Source organism: Bos mutus, chromosome 18 (assembly GCF_027580195.1).
Source record: "Bos mutus isolate GX-2022 chromosome 18, NWIPB_WYAK_1.1, whole genome shotgun sequence".
Lineage (NCBI taxonomy): Eukaryota > Metazoa > Chordata > Mammalia > Artiodactyla > Bovidae > Bos > Bos mutus.
This window is the reverse complement of record NC_091634.1, coordinates 8,834,459-8,856,700: the sequence shown is the minus strand read 5'-3', so window position 1 is coordinate 8,856,700 and position 22,242 is coordinate 8,834,459. Positions and strand designations below refer to the sequence as shown.

The window sequence follows — 22,242 nt, the reverse complement described above, 5'->3', positions numbered from 1 at the left end:
GTCATAACAGAGTGCTAGTGACATTCTGTCGGGGAAAAAGGAGGGGAAAAAGGAGGGGTGGCGTTGCCAGAAACAGATCTTGATTGACGAGGGAATTACCCAGGGAAGGCAGCTAACAAAGGGGCACTGGAGGGGCCAGAGTGACCTTAGTGTTCAAGGAATAGAAGAGCCAGAGAATCATTCCAGGCACATCTAAAACAGGAAGGCAGCAGGGGACCTCGTGGGGCTGCTCTACTGTGATCAATAGTAGAACTTCATCGTAGGGAGAAAGCGCGGACACTGTCCATTGGCTGCTGTCGGTCAGAGAGGAGGCAGCTCTTCTCTGGCTCTCTCTGCTTCTCCAGCTGACAGATGAGAGCACTGAGTGGGTGTGAGTGAGGAGATGAATGCGCGTGAGTAAACAAGGGAGGAACAGAAAAACCTTCTAGCACTTACAGGATAAAGCCAACATGTGATATTTAAAGAATAAGGGAATAGGGAGTTAACATGGGAGGGAGGAGCCCAGTATTTAAATGCACAGTCAGCCAAGACTGAGTGAGCCAGTGCAGAGCTGACACCCTCCACACACCCAGCTCTCTGGCCTTGGACTTGGCCTCTCTGAGCTGCTATCTGCTCTCTGTAAAATGGGGATAAAAATAATACTATTTACCTCAAAGAATTACTGGGTGGATTCACCGTGATGATTCTAGTGAAGAGCTAAAGAAAGTGCCTGGCACATAGTAAGCCCTCAGCAAAAATATTGTTTTATTATCATCATCATTATTTCAGTATGCCAGCCATTTGTATTACTTGCTCTTCATACGTGTGATCTGAGTATGCACAACATCTCAATTCAGTTCAGTTCAGTTCAGTCGCTCAGTCGTATCCAACTCTTTGCGACCCCATGAATAGCAGCACGCCAGGCCTCCCTGTCCATCACCAACTCCCAGAGTTCACCCAGACTCAAGTCCATCGAGTCTGTGATGCCATCCAGCCATCTCATCCTCTGTCATCCCTGTCTCCTCCTGCCCCCAATCCCTCCCAGCATCAGGGTCTTTTCCAGTGAGTCAACTCTTCGCAAGAGGTGGCCAAAGTACTGGCGTTTCAGCTTCAGCATCAGTCCTTCCAAAGAAATCCCAGGGCTGATCTCCTTCAGAATGGACTGGTTGGATCTCCTTGCAGTCCAAGGGACTCTCAAGAGTCTTCTTCAACACCACAGTTCAAAAGCATCAATTCTTCGGCACTCAGCTTTCTTCACAGTCCAACTTTCACATCCATACATGACCACTGGAAAAACCACAGCCTTGACTAGACGGACCTTTGTTGACAAAGTAATGTCTCTGCTTTTGAATATGCTGTCTAGGTTGGTCATAACTTTGCTTCCAAGGAATAAGCGTCTTTTAATTTCATGGCTGCAGTCACCATCTGCAGTGATTTTGGAGCCCAAAAAAATGAAATGTGACACCGTTTCCACTGGTTCCCCATCTGTTTGCCATGAAGCATAGTCATTCGTAAACAGCCCCATTTTTGATGAGGAACCCGAGGCTTAGAGAGGTCGAATGGTTTTTCCCAGTCGCCCAGCAGCTATGAGAGAGCCAGGATCAAAACGGAGATCACATGCATAGAGACTGTTACGCAGAATGAAGTAAACCAGGAAGACAAAAACAAATGTCGCATATTAATGCATATATTGAATCTAGAAAAATGGTACGGATGAACCTATTTGCACAGTAGAAACAGAGACACAGATGTAAAGAACAAATGTATGGATACCAAGGGGGAGGAGAGACTGAGATGAACTGGGAGATCGGGACTGACATGCATACAACTACTGTGTATAAAATAGATGATTAATAAAAAATACTAGACATTGAAACTTCAGCTAAAAATCTTAATTTCTCTATTAAAAAAAATTGTAACATATAGTGAAACTACGTGTAACTTTATGCTATTAAAAAAATTCTATTTAAGTATTTAAAGGAAAAATATTTGAAGTAAAAAAGAAGCCAACGCGTGTTTTTATTTTTTGTCTGCCAGCTGCGTCCTTAGAGCAGGCCATGCCTACAGACGGGTGCTGCTGTTGCAGCTTGTTAAAACGTAAAGGAAAAAAAAAGCAAGCATTATACAGTGGGCTTTAAATAAGTTATCTTATTTATTCCTTGCAGTAGTCTCCGAAGGTGAGGTTAATCTGTCATAGAGGAGCAGAAGTTAAGAGTCGGCATCCGGGATCTCCCCGATGGCGCAACTCAGGTGTCCTCCACTTGCCAGCTTGCTTTTCCACTTAGATCGTTAGGACCATAGCTCCTCCCTTAGCCCTGTGCCAAGACTTCATTACACTCAGCTGTACGGTGCAGAGAAGGCGATGGAAGCATAGTCACCCAGGGGCTCACCGCTAGTAAGTGGCTCCCAACCGAGATGCTCAGCCTCCCCGCAGCCCTTTCATCCTCCACCGTGGTGGGGGTGCTGCAGTGGGGCCTCAAAAGGAGACAGGCTGTGTAGGGGTGCTGTTGGCTTTTGACCCAGAGTGGGGGCTTCTTACTCTTGTTAGAGAGGTCGGCCCTCTTCAAGGCAGTTTGGACTTGATGCTCGAGGGGGGTTCCTTTCTCTCCCTGAGTTCTCAGCAGCCCTCTGGTCTTGAAATGTAGCCTGCCCGAGGCTCACCTCTTGGACACGTGGAAGAAAAGGAGAATGGTCTATTAGCCGCATTTCCTTAAAAGTCGACTTGTCCTCTAGTAGTTAAAGCCTGTCTGCTGTGGGATATTTTAGAGCATTGGCAACACCGATTAATTTTTTTTTTTTTTTTTAAGGACTAAAGTGCTGAGTTTTATATCTAAATATAGAAAGTGAAAAATAAACAACTCAAGAGTTTGTCTTGGAGGAAGTATTGATTTGTTGCTAGAAAGGAAACTCAGGAGGAACTGAGTCCTGGGGTGTGTGAGCAGGGCTGAAAGCCTGGCCCGGGGGAGTATGGTAAGACTTGAGGCCCAGAGCGCCGGTGCTGAGCAGAAGTACTTGGGATCCAGGAATGAAGAGTTGTTTGCCCATTTCAGAAAATGGGACACATACCAGAGCAGAAGGTGGAGTCTCCCCGCCGTCTCCAAGCTCTTGCAAGTCCCTTGTCCGCTTTCCTGGTGCCTCTAGCGTGCCACAGGCACCTCAGCCGCTGGGACGGGGAGGTCAGGAGTGAAAGAGGCCAGTTTTTAGCCCGTGGGGAACGCCTCATGGGTGGGTCCTCTGGAAGGTTGTGTAGCATCACCGACTCTGACATGAGTTTGTGTAGGATCCAGGAGTTGGTGATGGACAGGGAAGCCTGGTGTGCAGCAGTCCACGGGGTCACAAAGAGTTGGACACGACTGAGCGACTGAACTGAACTAGCCTTTTGTCAGTGAAATACTTTTGAGGAGGACCACGGCTTGCAGCTCTGTAAAGGAGCTCATCTGCCAGATTGGGTGCTCAGTAAATATTGAAAGAAAAAAATAAGGCCTCTGCTTTTTTTTCCTTTACTTTTTTAATACTCTTTTGAAAAATCACACGTGGCCATGGTTTAAATAATGTGTAAAAACCTTGCTTACGAATAAAAGGCGCTAATTTTAATACTTTTTGGAAATGCTTCATTCCTAAAGTCTCTGGTATTTATTTTTCCTTGTGTATCCCCCCCCCCAAATATTCTTGAATCATAGATTTTTTTTAAGAGTCAGGGGTACTTGGAGACCTGTCCCATCTTCTAGAGCGACAGGGGTCCTTAGAGCACGATTCCCTGACCAGCAGCAGCAGCATCACCTGGGAACATGTCAGCAGTGCAGATTCTTGGGTCCTGCCCCCAACCAACAGAATCTGAAACCCCAGAGGTGCAGCAGCCTTGTAATCTAGATTATAACGAGCCCTGATTCTGCTGCATGCTCAAGTTTGAAAGTGCGTGATTTAAAACACCGCAGTAAAAGAACTCAGGCTCCAGAAGCAGGTGGGCTTCAGATTGCAATTCACTAGCTCTCTAACTTTGCGAGTATGACTTTACCTCTTAGCCTCTGTATTGCCATCTGTAAAATGAGATTAGTAATAGTCTCTCTGAAGGGGATGTTGTGAGAACCCATGTAGAAGTGCACGGTAAGGACTCGGCATTATGTGCCTCACATATAGTAAGCACTGAGTAAATGGTTGGTCATTATTGACTGTCTTCTTAGACCAGGTATTAATCTTTCTAAAAAAAAAGCAGCATCCCAAACAGATGGCTGTCCAATGAGGGAGTTCAAAAGCTCTGGCCCTTCATAATGAATGGCAGCTGTAGCTAAGATTATGTGTTGAGAGACGGTTTGCCTTCCTGTCATTCCCATTCTAGTCGTAGCTCTCTTCTCTAGAGTCATTAGAACAAGACTGTTCTTCATAGAAATTGTTAGATTTTTGAAGACAGCAACCTCTGTGGTTCTGAACTTTCTCTTGTTTTATTCACACAAGATTAAAAGATTCCCTAAGAAACCAGTGGAGCTCAGTTAAAAAAGAAGAAGGAAGCAGGGCATGTTCCCGAGACACTGGGTATTTGGAGATGCCTGGTATGTAGAGATGCCTCAGAGCTTACAGCTGAAGCTTTCTGAGTTGGACCTCTGGCCGCGGACCAGACCTGTGGCGAGGAGGCACTACTCTCTGCCGGCAGGTGTGAGCCGGAGCCAGCCCCGGAGCGTCTCTGGGTGGGTCTCTGGGTCCTGGGTGCACCTGCTCAGGATCCAGCATCTCTGTAGGGGTCTGCTCCAGGCCCTAGGCCTTCTCCTGCTCTGGCCTTGGGTCCCCCGCGAGCTGCCTCACTCTACCCAGCCTCCAGGCTCTCACCCGTGTCGCTTGCCCTGTTTCACTGGCAGTTGGCCGTCTGCTCTAAGGTTTCTGTTTTTATTTTATTGATGTCTAATGAATAGCTGCGAACAATTGTTCTGGCCAAGCAAATGATACCTTTCCTCAATTATGCCATGTTGTTGTATAGGTCAGTGGCAGAATTGCTGTTTTAAAGGGGGTTTCGTAACAGAAGCACGTGTCCAGATGACAGGAGATGCTAAGGTGTTGACTAGCTGGTGCTGAGGAGCTGGCCTCGTGCTTCGGGTGCTCCCGTCTTTCTGATCACCCATCCAGTGGCCTTGCAGCGGGCCTGCACCTCAGATGGTCTCCAGTGGCTAATTTGCAGTGTTTCCAGCCCTGTGATACCAGGCAGCTGGCCGTTAGGAGACAGCGCTGAGGATTCCTGTGCGCAGGTTGCCAGAGATTGCAAGTGGACTGAGGCTATCAGGATCTTATCTCTGCCGTTCAGAGAGCCCCTCTCCACGCTGGGGCGCAGGCGCTGTGGACATGTCCGTCAGGACTTTTGAGGCTCCCGCTTTTGTACCGTTGTTTTCTTTGTATTCAAGAGGGCTGATATTCAGATAAAGGGAAAAGTATAGTGATTTCTTGTCAACCTAGAAGGTGAAGATTTGAATCTGTTGACACATACCCAGGGCTTGTCAAAATGTGGATGATTTCATGTTGAAGCATGTGACGTGGGTTACCTGAGATGTGCAATAGGTAGAAAGTTTAAGTATCTGAGAATAGTGTAGAAAAGTCCCCGAGGAAAGAGAATTACTGTAGAATTACTAACTGTGGATGCTGGGCAGGGGCCATGCTGACCTCTGACCTCTGACCTCTGAAGGGCATGGACCATCTCAAAAGCTGCCCAGAATACTGAGGGCCTGTGGGCTTCATGGAGATGTGGTGTTTCTCCGGGGGTGGGGGCAGAGGGGGCTGTGGTCTGGACGCCAGCCTGATGGGGGTTAAACGGGAAGCCCCTTCTGAATAGTGTGGGGGCCCTGGACTGAGACCATACTGCCACCTCTTACCAGCTGTGCAGTTTAGGGCAAGGACTTCCCCTTTCCGAACCCCACTTCCCTCATCTGTGTTCTCTCTTCATCCAGTAGCTCCCACAATAAAGGGTTGAGGATTCGATGGCATCATCATTAAATGAGTGGTAGATTCGGGGAGCGTGTAGCCCAGTGCACAGCATGGCGACCACACCAGAAATGTTAACTCCCAGAGGGAGGCGTGCAGTGATGGGGCTTCTTGGTAGCAAGTCGTTGCACCGTAGGGTGTCCTTGAGGCTGGTCCGTTAATGCCCTTGTCTCTGGGGTGAAAGGGCCCATGTGCAGTTAACAGCTTTTAGGCCAAGGAATGATGACTTTTGTTTCAATGATCTTCAGAGTTCACCTGCCACCAATCTAGGGCCCCAGAAACTGACTGACTGCTTTCATCTCGCCCAGCGGGTGCCTCTCCAGTGGCGTCAGTCACAGCGATAACTGACTTCGAGGCCTGGTCCGCTCTGCACTGCCCGCTGGCGTGCCGCCCTGGCTCTAGGATGCTTCCACAGCGCCCCGCCAGCTCGTCAGGGTTGCTCAAAGCCATGAGCTCCAGAAAGGACCCCAGGCTGGTTTGACCATTGCCCTTTAGACCACGGTCTCAGGGGTGCAGAGTGGACTTTCCTCCCTGGAGAGAGAGAGCCCGGTTGACCGACAGCCTGGAGTCCGCTGCAAGCTGCACAGCGCTTCCTGTGCGGAGGGTGGAGAGGGCCGATCTCCCTTGGAGCTGTATCTCCTCTTACATTGTTATTTAGTTGAAGTTTACTGATCCTTTTTTTTTTCTCTTACCTAACACTGTGCACCAAGTAAGTTCCAGAAGGAACAGGAAAACCCACTCTAACCATAAAAACAAATGAAGACATCATAAAGAAGCAGATTGGTCTTGAAAACCTAACATTTTTGAATTATGTACGTCAAAGAAAATTCAATACACAAAATTAGAAGACAGATAATGAAAGGGAAACAATATAAAGCTATATAACATTAACATAGTTAATTTTATTAATATTAAGTACAAAATGAGGAGAACCACTCCGTTTGAAAGTGAACAAAAACATGAATAGAAAATTCACAAAGTAAGAAAATTATGTTATAAAAGAATATTTAATGGTTAGGTTCACAATATAGTTTGTAAGTGAAAAGGGTGGGTTAAAACGTAGTATTATCTCTGTTTTATTAAAATTAAAATTCCAAGGTATATATCAAAATGTGGGCAGATGTTACCTTTGTCTGATGTGTTTCTGTATTATTTTAGTTTTTACAAAAAACAAGTATTTGTAAACTTCAAAGTGAGAAAGAAAAAGGGCAGGAGTGGGCTGAGGCACCGAGGCAAGACAAGTGCCCTCGCGCCAGGGGGGCCTCATGGACCCCTGCTTCTCCCCTCAAGCCCATCCCCCTCCTGCTCTGCTCTCCACTTGCTGCTCCTAAGGCTCCTGCCTGTTTCTCCCCAGGGCTGAGCACTGAAGGTATCTACCGGGTCAGCGGGAACAAGTCAGAGATGGAGAGTCTGCAGAGACAGTTTGATCAAGGTAAGGCCACAGCCATTCAAGGCAGACGACACTGCCATTGGAGCCCCCTGGGGTGCTCCTGCCACACAGCCCCAAAGCCAAGGGTGCTGGCTAGGTGGCTGAGGAGGAGAGAGTGTTTGGCCCCTGTCAGCAAACAGAAGCATCCACCCCACAAACCTGCTTCAGCCAGGCTGCTCCCCTCTCCACCATCTACAGGCACTGTCGCAGCCCCCGGCATGGGCCTCATTCACTGAGACCCAGGCCTTGCTTCCCTAGGGCTGGGCCATGCAGAGGTCATGGCGGGCGCGTGACTCAAGGTTGGGTTGAGATGACAGTCCTGTGTTGGCAGGGCCTCTCAACCGTAACTGCGCTTCTCACAGAGTCCTGCAGGAGAGAAATAAAGCAAGGGGGGGCATCTTGTGATGCACTGAGCCTTGGGCCCGGGGCTCCCCAAGCTGAACGCTCTGCCTGCTAAGCTAGGTCAGATCTGAGAGGCTGAGGGCCACATGGCCACATCCGTTCCACCCTAACCCAGTTCAGTTAGGGCTGCACACACTGGGATGAGAGGTCACACCCACCAGTGTCAGACGCAAAGGAGCCAAAGAGTAAAACTTGACAGATGCCACTGGCCAAAAAGGAAGGTAAGCAGAAGATCAAAGTGGGGTCCGACTTAGCATGTGACTGGGCCTCGAGAGATCCAGCCCGGCGGCCTGTGCAAGCCTGCAGGCCCAAGCCACTGCCCAGTGCGTGGTGGGAGCAGACACCGCCCCCACCCCCAGCACCCAGCACCCAGCTCCACAGTCTCCACTAGCTGCCAGCGGGAAGGGAAACGTGTGAGTCTTGAAGGATTGGAAGCACAAGGTCAGGATGAGGGCAGACCCACACTAGGTTAGACACTTGTGTATATGCCAGGATCTGCAGCCCAGGGTATACTCCCAAGCGGAAACAGTCAAGATCTATTGGTAGATGATTTGCTACAAATCAGAAATGCAGTCAAGTATGGAAAGAAAAATTAGAGACAGGAGTTGGTGGTATCATAAGCTGGACAGGACCAGCAGGAGGAAAGTGAGTCTGGTTGCCTGACCACCACAAGGAGCAGAGTGGAGACAGCAGTCAGGGTTGCTGGTACCATTTCTGTAACCTTCCAGGAAAAGTGACATGGCCTTAGGGGGACGCCTCCTCCCGTCTCCCCAAGTGGGGATGTGGGGAAAGGCAGCAGCATGTCCAGGGCAGACGAAGGGGCTTCGGCCGCAAAATGGAGGCGCAGCTCCTCTGCTCAGAGGCTGATCTGGGCAGGTTGGGTGTCAGCGTGTCTGTGAGTCTCAGAACTTTTTTTTTTTTTTTTAGCAGTACCAGGGGTGCTACCTTCTGTCCAGTCTGTGATGCCCCTGAGTCCCTGCCCAGGCTCCAGGCCAGCCCCCGGCAGCACCCCTGCTTCTCCAGGTTTCTCTTGCTTGTTCCCACTGCCAAGTGTTCCTTGCTTTGGCACAGCCTCGATTGGCCTGGCCTCACTCTCCCAACTTCCTTTCAGATCACAACCTGGATTTGGCAGAGAAGGACTTCACGGTGAACACCGTGGCGGGGGCCATGAAGAGCTTTTTCTCAGAACTGCCAGACCCCCTGGTCCCGTACAACATGCAGATTGACCTGGTGGAGGCCCACAGTGAGTACCAGCAGCCTGCCTGGCTCGTGGGCCCCTGGCGGTGCCCCAGGCTGACTCTGTTGGGCAAATGGCGGGGGCGTGGGGTGGCGGTGCAGCAACTCGAGAACGGGTCCTGCCCTCAGGGAGCTGACGCTCTGGCTCTTGGAACTGAGACTGAAGGATATAGGAAAGAGAACTAGCAAGATGACACCCGAGGGGCTCACAAATTAGACCCCGGCCTTGTCGACCAGAGGTGCTTCGTTCTGTCAGGACAATTGCAGACTGCCCCAAAGCGCCATGGTTGAGAGCCTGGTTTTTATGCCGGACTTGGGGCAGAGCCTCGCTCCTTTGCCTGTTCACACTGGACCTGCCTGGCCCTGAGGGTCCTAGGTTGCCATCCCTGCCTGCATGTATGAAGTGAGACTCGGAGAGGCCTGGAGGCACGGCTGAGTCACGGACCTGTTCGGTGGAAGGCTGCACTGGCCTCTCCCTCCTGACTCTGTCTCCTCCCAGCTCTCCTGAAAAGAAGTGCACACGTGGTCTGGGCCAGAGAGCCTCTGGAGGGACGGGGACAGCTGCAGTGGACGCTCGGGGCTGCAGAGGAGCGCCTCTGCTTTCAGTGGTCCTGCCCGCTCCAGGGACTCTCTCTGCCCTGGCCTGCCCCTCTCTGGGGGCCTCTCCCACTGTGGGAACCCTGCCCTTGGCCGTCCTTCCCTGGACTTCATGTGGTGCTGCAGGGGGCCTGACCTCTCAGTTTTTCACGGACTGACAATTCTAGACTTTTTTAGCCAGAGGCAGCTGCTGCTATGCAGCCGCGGGAGGGAGCTGTGTCCCTCAGACCCGAGGGCCTTAGTCTTACCCTGCTGCTGCCCAACTCCAAAGACGGAGCTCTAAGCACACACGGTCTACTCACAAAGCTGATGGGGTGGACAAAAACTGAGGGGAGGCCACAGACGTGCAGGACTTCAAGTCAGGGTCGTAGACTCTTGGCGGCTTGGGAAACACAGGTGCTGGTAGAAGCCCAGCCCTGAATGGTGGGAGGGTCCCCGTCAGACTCTGGCTGCTGCAGGGCTGAGGGCCCCAGAGTCGCTGTGCTGTGATCTGCCTTCCCCGTGATGTTTGTTTCCGCAGTCTCTTCGTAGTTTATGCACACCATTCTTAGCTGCTTGAGATGCTTCACAGCCACCATCTTACCCAGGCCCACAGGCAGAAGCCCTGGCAGAACAGTCATGGTGTCCCCTGGCCTGCTCGCCCATCTGCCCGCTCAGGACAGGGGCTGGGTCTCCCAGATGAGTTAGGGCGTGGGGACGGGTGCCAGCTTCTGCCCTGGTTTTGCCTTCCAGAGATGGAGGTCCTCCCAGCACTCACTTCTCTAGCAGGCTCCGGGCTGGCTCAGATGTGAGGCGCATGGGAGGCCTCTGTCCAGAGCCAGCTTTCTTTGCCCCTCAGCCAAGCCTCCCTGGACCGCAGGTAGGAAGAGAAGGTGTAGGCTGGCACCCAGCTTGCGGGGCGCCTGGAGGTTGCCAGCAGCGTTTGTCTTGACTTGGCGCCATCTAGAGGCTCGTGGCATCCTAGCACCCTGCAGAAAGAATTCCATTGTTTGTGCGGGAATTGCTGACATGGCATCTTTTTGTTTTTGGAGGGTCGCAGGGGGCAGGAGAGGAAGGTGTCACTGATGGGGAATCAGCTGCCTTCCTCCAGCAGCTTCCGCCGGCATCCACTCTGAGGAAGGGCGCTGCTTGCTGCTCCTGCAGCCTGGAAGAGGGTGGAGATTTTCCGCTTCCTCTTCCCATTGTGTGTTTCCTGTGCCCCACGCTAGTCAGCTGGAGCTCGGTTATCTTGAACCTGGTGGAGAGGAGCGTCTCTCACTGACATGGCACCTCACAGCCAGAGTTGAGTGAGCAGTGGGGCTGTGTGTATCAGAGCTTAACACCAACCGGGCAGTGCTAGAGTTCATGGTGAGGGACATGCGGGAACAAAGATTCTCAGCCCCTAGAGTAGCTCGGCTCAGCCTGGCTGGGTATCCATGGCAACATCAACTTGACCAGCTCTTTCCACTTCCTGCCTCAGCGCTGTCGTGTCCGTGTGCGTTCAGGGCTTGGAGATGGTTTCAGATCCTGTCATAGCAAATACCAAGGTCACTATCACATTGTTGTGTACACTCCAGGATTTCCCAGCAGTGTGAGTAGCGCTGGAATTGTGGCTACAAATACGAGACTTTTGTAATTATTCACCAGTTATCTTCCTGCCACATACAAGATGCCATGTGGGAGATTGAGAAGTGACTAGCAGCCACAGCCCGCACTGCCAGGGAGTGGCAAGCCGGGTGTGACCTTCTGTGCCAAGACATTTTTCCTGCCTCCCCAGTGCTCATTTAAGTTCTCTGCCAGACGGCGAGAAGCAAGCCAAGTTGGAAGGGCAGAAAGCGCAGAGAGGAGGGAGGAAGGAATTGGGTCATAGTGGAAGAGATGGCCGCTGAGCTTGGCTTCAGAGAGGACCAAGATTTTAGGAGGCAGCGAGAGGGGCCTTGAATTCTCCGTTCTATCTCGTCCTCACAGTTCAGCCCAGCCTTCAAGAACCAGTATCACTTATTCCTGCCCCACAGTCTCTCCTTTTTGTCTCACGACCACCCCCACACCCCTGTCCTCTGTCTTCTTGTGCTGGCAGAGACCCTCATCCTGACTCTGTCTCAGGCCAAGAGGCTCTGAGCTTAAGGATCCTTGCCCTCCGGGCCTCATTATCCCACATAACTTGTGAGTTCTGTGTGCACATTATAGTCTACGGAGACCAGTATTCTTCATCAATCGTCCAAGGGACGAGGGCTCTCTAGCGGTCCAGTGGTTAGGACTCCACGCCTTCTCTGCCAAGGGCCCGGGTATGATCCCTGCTCAGGGAAATAAGAGTCCACCAAGGGAAAAGAAAAAGAGATGGTCAAAATATACGACCCCAGAGGGTTCCGGGTGCCGGCGTGCCGTCTCACTCTTTCCAGCTGCAGACGGACAGCTGAGGGCTGGAGATGCATAAACGCCGGCCTTGCGCAGTCGCTGGGCGGGCCAGCCTGGCTGCTCATCAGGCCGGTGTTCACGCGCTGCCTCGTGGTCGTGCTGACGCCGGGGTCCTGCTTCCGCTTGTCTGTGCAGATAGCGGCTTAAGAGCCTGGGCGCTCTCACCCCAGTGTGTGCCGGGCCCTGTGTGAGGCAGGGACAGGCGGCAGCAGGCAGACACGGGTGCCCTGCCCTCATCTGATGGGTCAGAGACCACTGGACAGGTTATTGGACAGGCAGGGTCAACCTCCAGGAGAAGGGCACCCTGACGCTTCCATTCTGGGCCCAGCAGAGAGTTCGGCCCAAGTGGTTTGGTGCCGGGGGTGCCAGCTTGTGTCACAGAGGGGGACCCAAGCCAGTGGTTTGCCTTCTTGATGGTGTGGATGTGCCAGGTGGTCAGAATCCATCGGGGGTTTTCCTCGAGGACTGAGCTGAGATTCCAGCCAGGAGCCTGGCTGACAGCCAGAGGTGGCGGTGGGGTGACACAGCCAGGGCGCCAACGGTGTCTGGGATTGGGCCCCTGCCACCAGTTCGTGCGACCTTGGACCTACTGTTCTTATTTCTTGGAGCCTGGGTTTATCTGTACACCGTGAAGGGGGTGGCCCCTGGCTCTGCCCTCCTCTTCCTCCTGAGTTATTGGGGCCTGAGTTCCGCATTGCCTGGTCTCTGTCCAGACTTTGTCTTGATTCAACTGACCTCAGAACGCCTCTCCTGATGCCGTCTCAGTTGACAGACACCTAATTTCAGAACTATGATGTGTTAGCTGAGGAGGCCTGAGCCCTGCAGAGCCCCTCACCCCTCTCGAAGAGGATTGCTGAGGTTGGCGAGGGCTCCCAGCCTGGGGGCAGGCAGCTGATCAGAGCAGGGGTGCTGAACTTGGAGATGGAACTGGGTGCCCCCTCCCCCCCACCAGCCCCGTGGCCTGGCTGTCACCTCTTGAGCGGGCTTTCTCAGGCAGTGTGTCGGGCACACCGGCGCCACCTGCCCTCGGGTGGGAGCTGCCCAGAGAGCACCCGTAGAACGTTGCCCCGCCGACATTGCAGCCTCGGGCGACACGCCGCTGGCGCTGTGGAAAGACCGCCAGGTGGCGCCCCCGGCGGGCCCCCAGCACTGCTGGGCTTCGCTTGCACGCGGGAAGCAAGTCAGGACAGGCCAGAAGGCCGTCCTCGGGGGCCGTGTTCCGCGGGGCAGACACAGGGCCCGGCCCTGCGCTGGGAGGCCCCCCCATGGCTCCCCTTGCTGTCCTCCCCACCTCCTGCCAGGGTCTCAGTGCTCCCCAGCTCTCAGAGCACCTGCCCCGAGCGGCCAGCGGGGAGAGCAAGACGGTCCGTCTCCCTCCACGCTCCCAGGGTGCGCGGCCATCTGGGTCCTGCATAGGCACCTTGCTGAGGCACTGCGCCAGGAGGCGAAGGGAGGCTGGTATGCCTGAGGGTGGTCCTTGAATTTCCATCTGATCAGGCGCTGTAATATCCACTTCCCCCACCCCTGCGAGGAAGAGAAAGAAGGGGCGGCCGTCCTGTTGCCCAGTGGATAGGAAGGAGAGGGGACATCCTGGGCAGGCAGTGACATTATCGGCCCCGTTTCCTGCTTCCAGCCGGAAGGACGGATGAGGCCGGGCTCTTACATGAAGGTGCTGCTGCTCAAGTGCTTGATTAAAACAAACACAGCTGTGTGTTTGTCGTGCAGGCACCTAGGAGTGGCCTGTGCCAAGCTCGCATATGGAAGAGGGCACAGTCGGTTTATTAAGTGAGCCTCCGCGCCATCCGCACACTTCTCATGTTCTCGGGACAGTTGTTCATCCTCCCAGCCCCGCTCCCACCCTGAGCAGTTTACTTCTTTCCTTTTTATTGAAACTTAATAGTGAAGGATTTTGGAACTCAAGGCCAGACAAAAAACGTGTGCCCTTGACGTTGAGCTTTTAAAATAAATCTTGGGTTCAGAGAAATGAAGCTGATAATGGCAGCACATAATTAGTTCCTGTGGGTTTTAGATTACCAAAACACTGTTTTTATCAAGCCACACTCAAGTCTAAACATTTGCCTGTTTCCTGCTCTCAGTGGCTGTCCTGGCCGTCTTTACAGCCCCTCTCCCACTGGCTCCCCGAGTCTCAGCCTTGCTCCCAGGTTCTGAGTGTGTGTCTGGCTGTGAGCGCTGCATTGCAGGGTGTGGTGTCGCCAAGTGAAGGAGGCGCTGTCCTGAGCCTCTTAGAGACAAGGAGACGGCCACTCAGAGTCATGTCCCCGAGTCTCACAGCTGGCTGGTGTCACAGACAGGACCCAGACGGCATGACCCTTCCTCCAGCTGCTCCCGCCACCGTTGACGTTCCATCTGTCCTTCCTAGTCTAGCTTGAGGCTCCTCATACCTGCTTGCCTAGGCAGTGACCCTCTGGGGCATGTCACTTTCTACCGGAGTCCTTCACAGGCTTCCTGAAGAGCAAATGGGTTTGGAGAGTCTGGGAAGCTCCAGGGATGTAGGCAGCCCTGTACACGGTGTATCTGTGGAAGAGGATCCGGAGCGTTCATCCACCCACAGGAGCCTGTGCCCCAAAGCAGTTAGGTGCCACTGTATTTGTTAATGAACGCCTTGTCCCCCCACCCACCTGCACCATCTCTTCACGGGGTCCTCCTGTGATCTTCACGAGCCCTGGGGTCCTAGAGATGAGCCTCAGCTCTGACAAGTGGCCGCACTCAGATCTTGACCCGGTCGGCCCCGGACCATTCTCGTCTTGCTAGCCCAGGCTGACTCTCGCCTCCAGGGCAGGCCAGGTCCACTCAGGAAGGGGGCGCCAGGACCCCGGGAAGCACGGTGGTCCCCACCCAGACTCTGCAGCCATTTGGGCAGGGTCTGATTCCTAGACCGAAAGGCTGATTGCTGCCACCTCCCTGAGCCTCAGATTCCTTATCCTGGAAGCGAGGTGATAAGAGCCCCAGCCTCCTAGGATCGTGAGGACTTGCTGAAGCACCTGGCTTGAATGAAGCGTTTCATTTGGGCTAGCTTTTCCCTGTCTCAGGACACTAGGGGACATGTAGTCCTTTTGATGAACTCTAAGAATTCCCCACCGTTGCCACCAGCTCTTCCAAAGGGCAGATGCGCGGAGGGTCCCTGACTCTAGGGAAAGGACAGAGCCCTGGTCTCGTGACTCCCCCCTTCCCGAGACTGTTGGTGCGGGTAGGCGGCGGCGCCCACCCGTCTGCTCAGGAGGCAGCAGGCGCTCTGCATCGGGATGCCCGTCTCCAGGGGCAACCAGATGAGCAAAGAATGGTGCCCTTCATGGAAGAGTCTCTGGATGGTGGGGGCCAGGAAGCTCTGGGCGTACAGTGTCCCCCTTCAGGAGCAGGGGCCTGGGGCGTGGAGGTGGGCTGGCCCTGGCCCCATGCCACTGCCAGGTGTGCCCGCCCGGGGCACGGCTTGTGGGGCGAGGATGGGGTTGGGCTGCCTTCAGAGCAGGCAGCACGGCCCTTCCCCCACTGCCCAGGACCAGCAGCTAGTCTGAGCCCCAGGCCCACCAGCCTTGGTCTTGGTTTTCTCTTTCCTCAGAAATCAATGACCGGGAGCAGAAGTTACACGCCCTTAAGGAGGTACTCAAGAAGTTTCCAAAAGAGAACCATGAAGTCTTCAAATATGTCATCTCTCACCTGAACAAGTACGTTGCAGGGCTTGCTGTTTGTCTTCCCCTCCTTGGAAACCCTCCAGTCAGGGCCAGTCGGCTGCGAGAAGAAGCTGAGCGGGGCTCTGTCCTCAGCTTGTTGGGTGCTGGCTCCTCCTCCTCAGGCTCTGTCCTGCTTCCGTCTGAGAGAGGCCTGTACGGCCCCCAGCCCACCCGAAGCTCGCTCCCCAGGATCCATGCTCCCTGACCGGTGTGACCACGTGCTGGGCCCAGACAGGTGTCCTGTGGGAAAGAATGAACGGGAGCCAGGGAAGCACGTGGCTGTGGTCCGTTCCCACCTTTACTCCCACAGAGTAGGGTTGTTTTCAGCCAGACCTGTTCCTCTCCTGACAGGGTGTTGTTACGTGAACCCTGCTGTGGGACAGACACGCTGCCTTTCCGCACAGCCAGAGCAGTGTCCCCCACTTCGGGGGCCTCAGAGGACGGGGCCAGGGGAGCTCGGGCCTCAAGTCCCAGACCTAGGGCCTCTTCGGTTCTCAGCTTGCAGGGCGGGGGTGGAGGCAGGAGAACAGCCGGGGAGGCGGAGCCCGAGAGCACAGGTGGCGGGAGCCTCGGCCAGGCCCGCGCTGGAGCTCTGACCCCCAGTCTGGTGTCGCCCGCAGAGTCAGCCACAACAACAAGGTGAACCTCATGACCAGTGAGAACCTGTCCATCTGCTTCTGGCCCACCCTGATGCGGCCGGACTTCAGCACCATGGACGCCCTCACGGCCACACGCACCTACCAGACAATCATCGAGCTCTTCATCCAGCAGTGCCCCTTCTTCTTCCACAACCGGCCAATCAGCGAGCCCCCTGGTGCCACGCCCAGCTCCCCCTCTGCCCTGGCCTCCACCGTGCCCTTCCTCACCTCCACGCCCATCACAAGTCAGCCATCGCCGCCCCAGTCGCCTCCGCCCACCCCCCAGTCCCCAATGCAGCCGCTGCTCCCCTCCCAACTTCAAGCTGAACACACGCTGTGAGCCCCCGAGGCCTCGGGCTGAAGGAGACGAGGTCTTCTCTCTTGACGGGGTGGCACTGGGCCTTGAACAGAACCAGGCCTGCGGGGCGGGGCAGGGCGGGGCGGGGAGGGTCCCCTCTCCTCTCGCCTTCTCCAGCCCGCAGCACTAGCAGCCGCCAACAGAAGGCGCGGGCTGGGCCGGCCAGTGCCCTGAGCCCAGCACTGCAGACCTGGGGTTGGCCGCAGGCCGTGGCGGGAGCCCTACCCTGTGGCATGAACCCTTTTGTGGACTGAACGAGGCAGGCAGGGGCCCTCCACACCCTCACTACTCCCTGGACCCTCCCCACCATCTGTGCACACCAGCCTCAAGGCCACCGCCCGCTGGGCAGAGCCTGGCACTGGCCGGGAGGAGAAGATCCTGAGGTCCGGCTGCCCCAGGGCAGGGCCAGCAGCCCCTCACGAGGACACGTCCCTCTGCTGCACCCAGCGCTCCCCACCCTTGGGGGGTGCGGCCTGCCCGGCAGCCTCCTTGGGAACATGTAGGCCGGCTCTGCCACCCTAAGGTACAGTCCCGTCTGGGGGCGTTGGCCCGGCAGGTCAGGACAGGGAGGGCAGCTTCGCCTGGACCAGGGAGCGTGGGCAGCGTCCGCCCCCATGCAGCCTGCCCCACTTCACGGGCTTTGGGGATCCATTCCCTTTAAAACAAAGGAACACTGGAAGAAAAATGGGAGGACGTCCCTCCCCCAATAGTTTTTAAAAAGGAAGAAAACTACAGACCTCAAGATGAAGCTCTCTCCCCACCTCTGCCAAGAGGCACACACGTGGAGGGCAGCCTGTCTGACAGCAAGACCGGGGTGCCCAGGGGTGGCAGCCTGAGAGCCCGTTGGGGTCCCACTTACGTCCCGTCACCAGACCCCCCTCCCCCGCCCCAGGTGTACGGCTCGAGCCCCTTGGCAGAAAGAGCTGGGGGCCCGCCTGGCACCTGTCTGCCTTGGAGCACTGCGGTGCTGCGGGGACACTGCCCCGCCTGCACGGGGCGGGGGTGGGGTGGCGGGAGGTGCCTGCAGGCACGTGGGGGTTGGTTCCATGTGTTTGGTGTTGAAGTAGAATCATTTTCCTCCTGGGCCAATAGGGCTGTCCGTGGGAAGTGAGCCATGTCAGGGGACTCCGAGGGTGTGACGGCTGCCAGTGCGGGCAGGGCCGGCCTTCCTGCTCCCCAGCCATCAGCGCCCAGAGGAGCTGCCAGTACAGAGGCGGTCAGTCAGGACAAGGCAGCGTGCCTGCCTGTCACCATCCTCCATGGCCTCCCCCGCCCTTCCTGGCCTTTCCACTGGCCCCTGGGAGAAGCTTCCTCATCGTGCCCCCCTTTGCCCCAACCCACCCCCAAACAGCGACCCTGCTAAGGCTGCTACAGATACGGCTGCCCCCATCCCGTGGCTGGGCCATGCCTCCGCAGTGAAGAAGCCTGACTAAGGTACCCTGGGCATGGGGGCGTGGGGTGGAGGCCCGCCCGCCGCACAGTCCTCCGGGGGTCTCTTTGCACTTTAAGAAGCAGCACCTGTGGTATGTTTGAGGGCGCCTGACAAAGTAAGAGATGCCTCAGAACAGTCTTGGCCACCCCTGGCCCCAGACGCTTCCCACTGGCTGTTGGAGGGCGGGCCAGGCCCTGTGCTCACCGACTCTTCCTCTGGATAAGCTGGATGTCGCACTGTCTCTAGTTCTTGTACGGCAAAATAAGGTGCTTGGAAAAACTACATGTCCCCTGCGCGTCTTACCACCTCCTTAAGGACACAAGTCAGAAAACCTAAGGTACATGAACGTCTTACGTAAATGTCGGATGCCAGACCTTCTCTTTTGGCAGATCTGTGTCTGATGCTTTCTCGCTCGGGGCTTGGCTGGAGGGGGACGTTGCTTAGTTTTGACTTGAGGTCAGCAGACTCCTGCTTCTCTAGCCCTGCAGCTGCCCCAGTGCTGAGTCCCAGGCAGGTGTCCATGTTACTCCATTGATTAACCTCAGGCTTTTCCTAGGTCATGCTCGCTTATTCCCAGGCAGCCCGTCAAGGTATTGGGTGGGGGTAGAAGGGAAGCCTTGAGAGTGGCCTGGGACCACTGTCCCGTGTGTCAGCTAAAGCAGAAGAGGCTGCTTCCCTCCCACTGCCCAGCCTACGCGGCCACCTCTGTGTGGGCACCCTGCACCACCCCGCCGCCTGCAACCTTGGCTCTGCACCAGGAACTCCACAAGCCCCAGCTGCCCTGCCTTCCCACCACCCCCCCGAGACTGCAGTTCTCTAAGTGGTAGTGACTTCTGGAAGAAGAAAGGGCACCGTAACGGTGGACACCTGTGCTTTGCACCCTTAACCCTTGTGGGAGTAGTGGAGACCAGGCTTCCGCAGCTCCACGGGGTCGCCTCCGGTCCCACAGTGCCCCCTGCTCCAGCCCGGGCGGCTGCAGGGGCCCCTCGGGCCTGCACCCGGAATCCTGCCAGGGCTTTAAGCGCAGGTGGGGACTGGTGGCTCGTTCCCCAGAGAGCCACAATTGAACAGGAAGTTCCAGGGGTTCCTCTCTGTTTCCTTTGCTAACTTCTCATTTTCTGCTTCTCAGGCTGGCTTGGGCCTGGAGGACATTTCTCGATCGTTGCGAGTTGGCATTCCCACCAGCGCAGTGCTAGTTGGGGGGGCAGGAAGTGGTTGGTATTCGGACCAAATGGGCACTCGGAAGGGGACCCATGAAGGAGAGTGGGTGTGTGCGGGGGCAGGCCGACCTTAACTGGAACTCTGCCCACCCCACCCATTTATCTAGTGTGCTAAGCTCTAGAAAGTTCTCTCACAGGTCATTCTCATGTGAGTGGCACCACAATGCTAGGAATTGAGGGAGGGGCGGATGTTAATTAGCCTTGGCCAAAATGGGAAAGCCTGTTGGTGGAGTTACGGGACTTGTTCGCTGCCTCGCAGGAAATAGTGGGGCGCCTGGAAGCTCTTCCCCATCCAGTGTTCTTTAGACCCCAAAGGTGCAGACTCGAGGCCAGAAGGAAACAGCCCTGACTGAGTGTTCGGCTGGCTCTGGAGGGCGGCTTCACGGAAGGACGTGGCCCAGGGTTGGGCCGCGGCCTGTGAGTTTGCCGTCAGTTCTTGGCTGTGTTGCATGTGGTTATCACAGTGCATTTGTTCCTGCATTCTGTGAGTTCTTCCCAACACTTGACCTTTCGAGGATGAATGCTAAAATGCTGATTCCCAGGTTTTCCTCCAGGCTGAACGCATGCTGCAGGTGAGGTTCTTCTGGTAGGCTGTATCTTGGCCAGGGTAGGCAGAGGGTGACCTCCTCGGACCAGCACGCTGGCCAGAAGGGGCTGGAGAGCACGCCTCCGCTCGTCCCTACGCCTCAGTTGCCTGTGGAGGGGGCGGCCCTGGCGGGCTGCCTGTCCCCAGGCTGGGAGGTCAAGCCAGGTCGCCGCAGCACTTGTGATGCGAGCTCCTCTCCACCCACGCCCTCCCCCGTCCCCTCCTGCAGGGAGATCCACACTGCCTGGGGGCTGTCTCAGGTGTCGGCTCTGTTCTGCTCGGCCAGTGGTTGCCTTCCCAGGAGGAGGAGGAGGCTCCAGGGACTTGGGCTGGCCGCTGGGGACAGCCACGGCACTCACCCCCAGGGCCTCCAGGTCCCGCAGACGCTGGACGCAGGTCTTGCCCTCCTGTTGCTTGGCAGGTTCAAGCCACGCGTTCATGCTTAGGTGAAAGGACGACTCGTGTGTGCTGGAAACCTAGGTCACGTCTGCTGGTGGTCCCATGGCAGAAGGCCTGGGGCGGGGAGGGGCCTACACCACGTCCTGTCATCTCCTCCCGGAGCCGTCTTTCCACCGGCTGCTGGCTGCGGACTCCTCGAGGCTCCGAGGTGACTGTCCGCGCCTCCTGCCCAAGAGCCTGCCTCGGCCAGCTCCAACAGCAGTGATGTTACCCCTCAGTGTAGTCGAGACAGGGCGTAAATTATTGTTTGCATTAAGAAGAATCATGTTCCCTGTGTACATTAAAAAAAAGTCTGAATTGTATGGGAATAAACTTGTTTGAAAATTTGGAGCAGTGCTGCCGCCAGCTCATTTTTCTGGTACTTGTGTTTCACGTTAAACAACCTTTATATGTGTTGGATTAACATATTTTGAGTTTCTTGAGGGTGGGGAGGGGGAACATTAATGGTATTGAAATGTGTTAGTAGTCTGGCTGTATGCCCAAAATTCTGTTTCGCAGCAAAAGTGGAGAACTGTATGTAAAGAAAGTATAACAATTATTTCTCTGTATTTTAGGGGCTTTAACCAGGACATCCTCTAGTTGGCGTTAGGAATGTTTGCTTAATTTCCAGACTTTTTTTTTTTAAACACATCGTGGGTTTTTTGAGGCTCCAACCTGATTAGTGCATGGTCAGCCATCAACAGAGGCTGAGCATCTCCGACTGAGGTGTTCTCCGTCTGGCTTTGTTTTTTAAAATCATGTATTTGCTACAAAGTATTGTACTTGTCTCAATGGGAATGGTGTACAAAACTGAAAAGGCCTTACGTGATCTGTATCATAGTTAATAAATCAATCTTGTAAAAAACCAAACCTGAGAGAGATGAAGGCGGCCCCTTCCCCGGCCCCTGGGCGCACGTCCACCAGGCAGGCCCCGTGGGGACACTGGCTGCAGCCTCAGCCCATCAGGAGGAGCGCGGGGGCCTCGGGACCACGGGGCACGAGGGTTCCCCCAGCGCCCCGGGGAGAAGGCATCTCTAGCAGAGCCAAGGCCCGTGTGAGCTTCAGGCACCTTCCCCCTCCACCCCCAGGACCGCTGCCAGGAGCCCCCGCCAGCTCTGGCCTCCTTGCCTTGCCTTTCCAGCACAGTGGTCCAGGCTTCCCTCATGGCACAGCGGTAAAGAGCTCGCCTTCCCTGAGTCGTGAAGATTCCGTGGAGGAGGGAATGGCAGCCTACTCTAGTATTCTTGCCTGGAGAATCCATGGACGGAAGAGCCTGGTGGGCCCCAATCCGTGGGATCATAAAGAGCTGGATACAACTTGAGCACAAGCTCAGGGATCTGCTTTCCCCAGGTCTTCTTGCCCCTGGTTGCTCCCGCAGTTTATTCTAGGTCATCAGGCCAAGCACCACCCACAGAGTCCTGCGGCCACGGGGTCGCCCAGCAGGCCAGGCACCAGCGTCTGCAGCAGATGCCTTTCCCTGTCGTCTGAGCCGAGGCCACGCCAGTGGCTCTGGGATGGGATCCAGGGTTTACTCCCAGGTGACCCAGGGAAGTTAACCTCTCAGGACAGTGCCTCAGAGATGCCTCAGCCACTCAGGCTCGCTCTGCCCCATGCTGTCCCCTCCTCGCCCCGTCCTCCACGGCCCCCTCGGTCACCTCCCAGATGCCACCACTTCAGCTACCACGTCTGTTCTGGCCCAGATCCTAATTCTGGCTCCCCTGGCCTCTGACGGACACTCTCACACCTTAATGGCCTCCCAGCCCTCAGTCTTTAAACCAAGAAGTTATCCCAGAACACCTGGCTCTGCTTTACCTATGGCAGTAGTGGGGACTAGGCACCCTGAGAGATGCCTCTCCCCTCCCCTGCCTGAGGCAGGCACGGTC

The 22,242-nt window shown here is 55.3% G+C and overlaps 1 protein-coding gene across 1 annotated transcript in view; it reads left to right on the top strand.

Annotated features, from left to right (window-relative positions):
• The window catches only part of ARHGAP35 (Rho GTPase activating protein 35), a 115,111-nt gene extending 94,401 nt beyond the window's left edge, over positions 1 to 20,710 (top strand). Inside the window, exons 4-7 of the mRNA XM_070387459.1 lie at positions 7,295 to 7,372; positions 8,883 to 9,014; positions 15,576 to 15,681; positions 16,308 to 20,710. Coding sequence (XP_070243560.1) covers positions 7,295 to 7,372; positions 8,883 to 9,014; positions 15,576 to 15,681; positions 16,308 to 16,665 — 674 coding nt within the window. The 3' untranslated portion in view covers positions 16,666 to 20,710. The remainder of the gene's footprint in view (positions 1 to 7,294; positions 7,373 to 8,882; positions 9,015 to 15,575; positions 15,682 to 16,307) is intronic.
• The last annotated feature ends 1,532 nt before the right edge of the window (positions 20,711 to 22,242 follow it).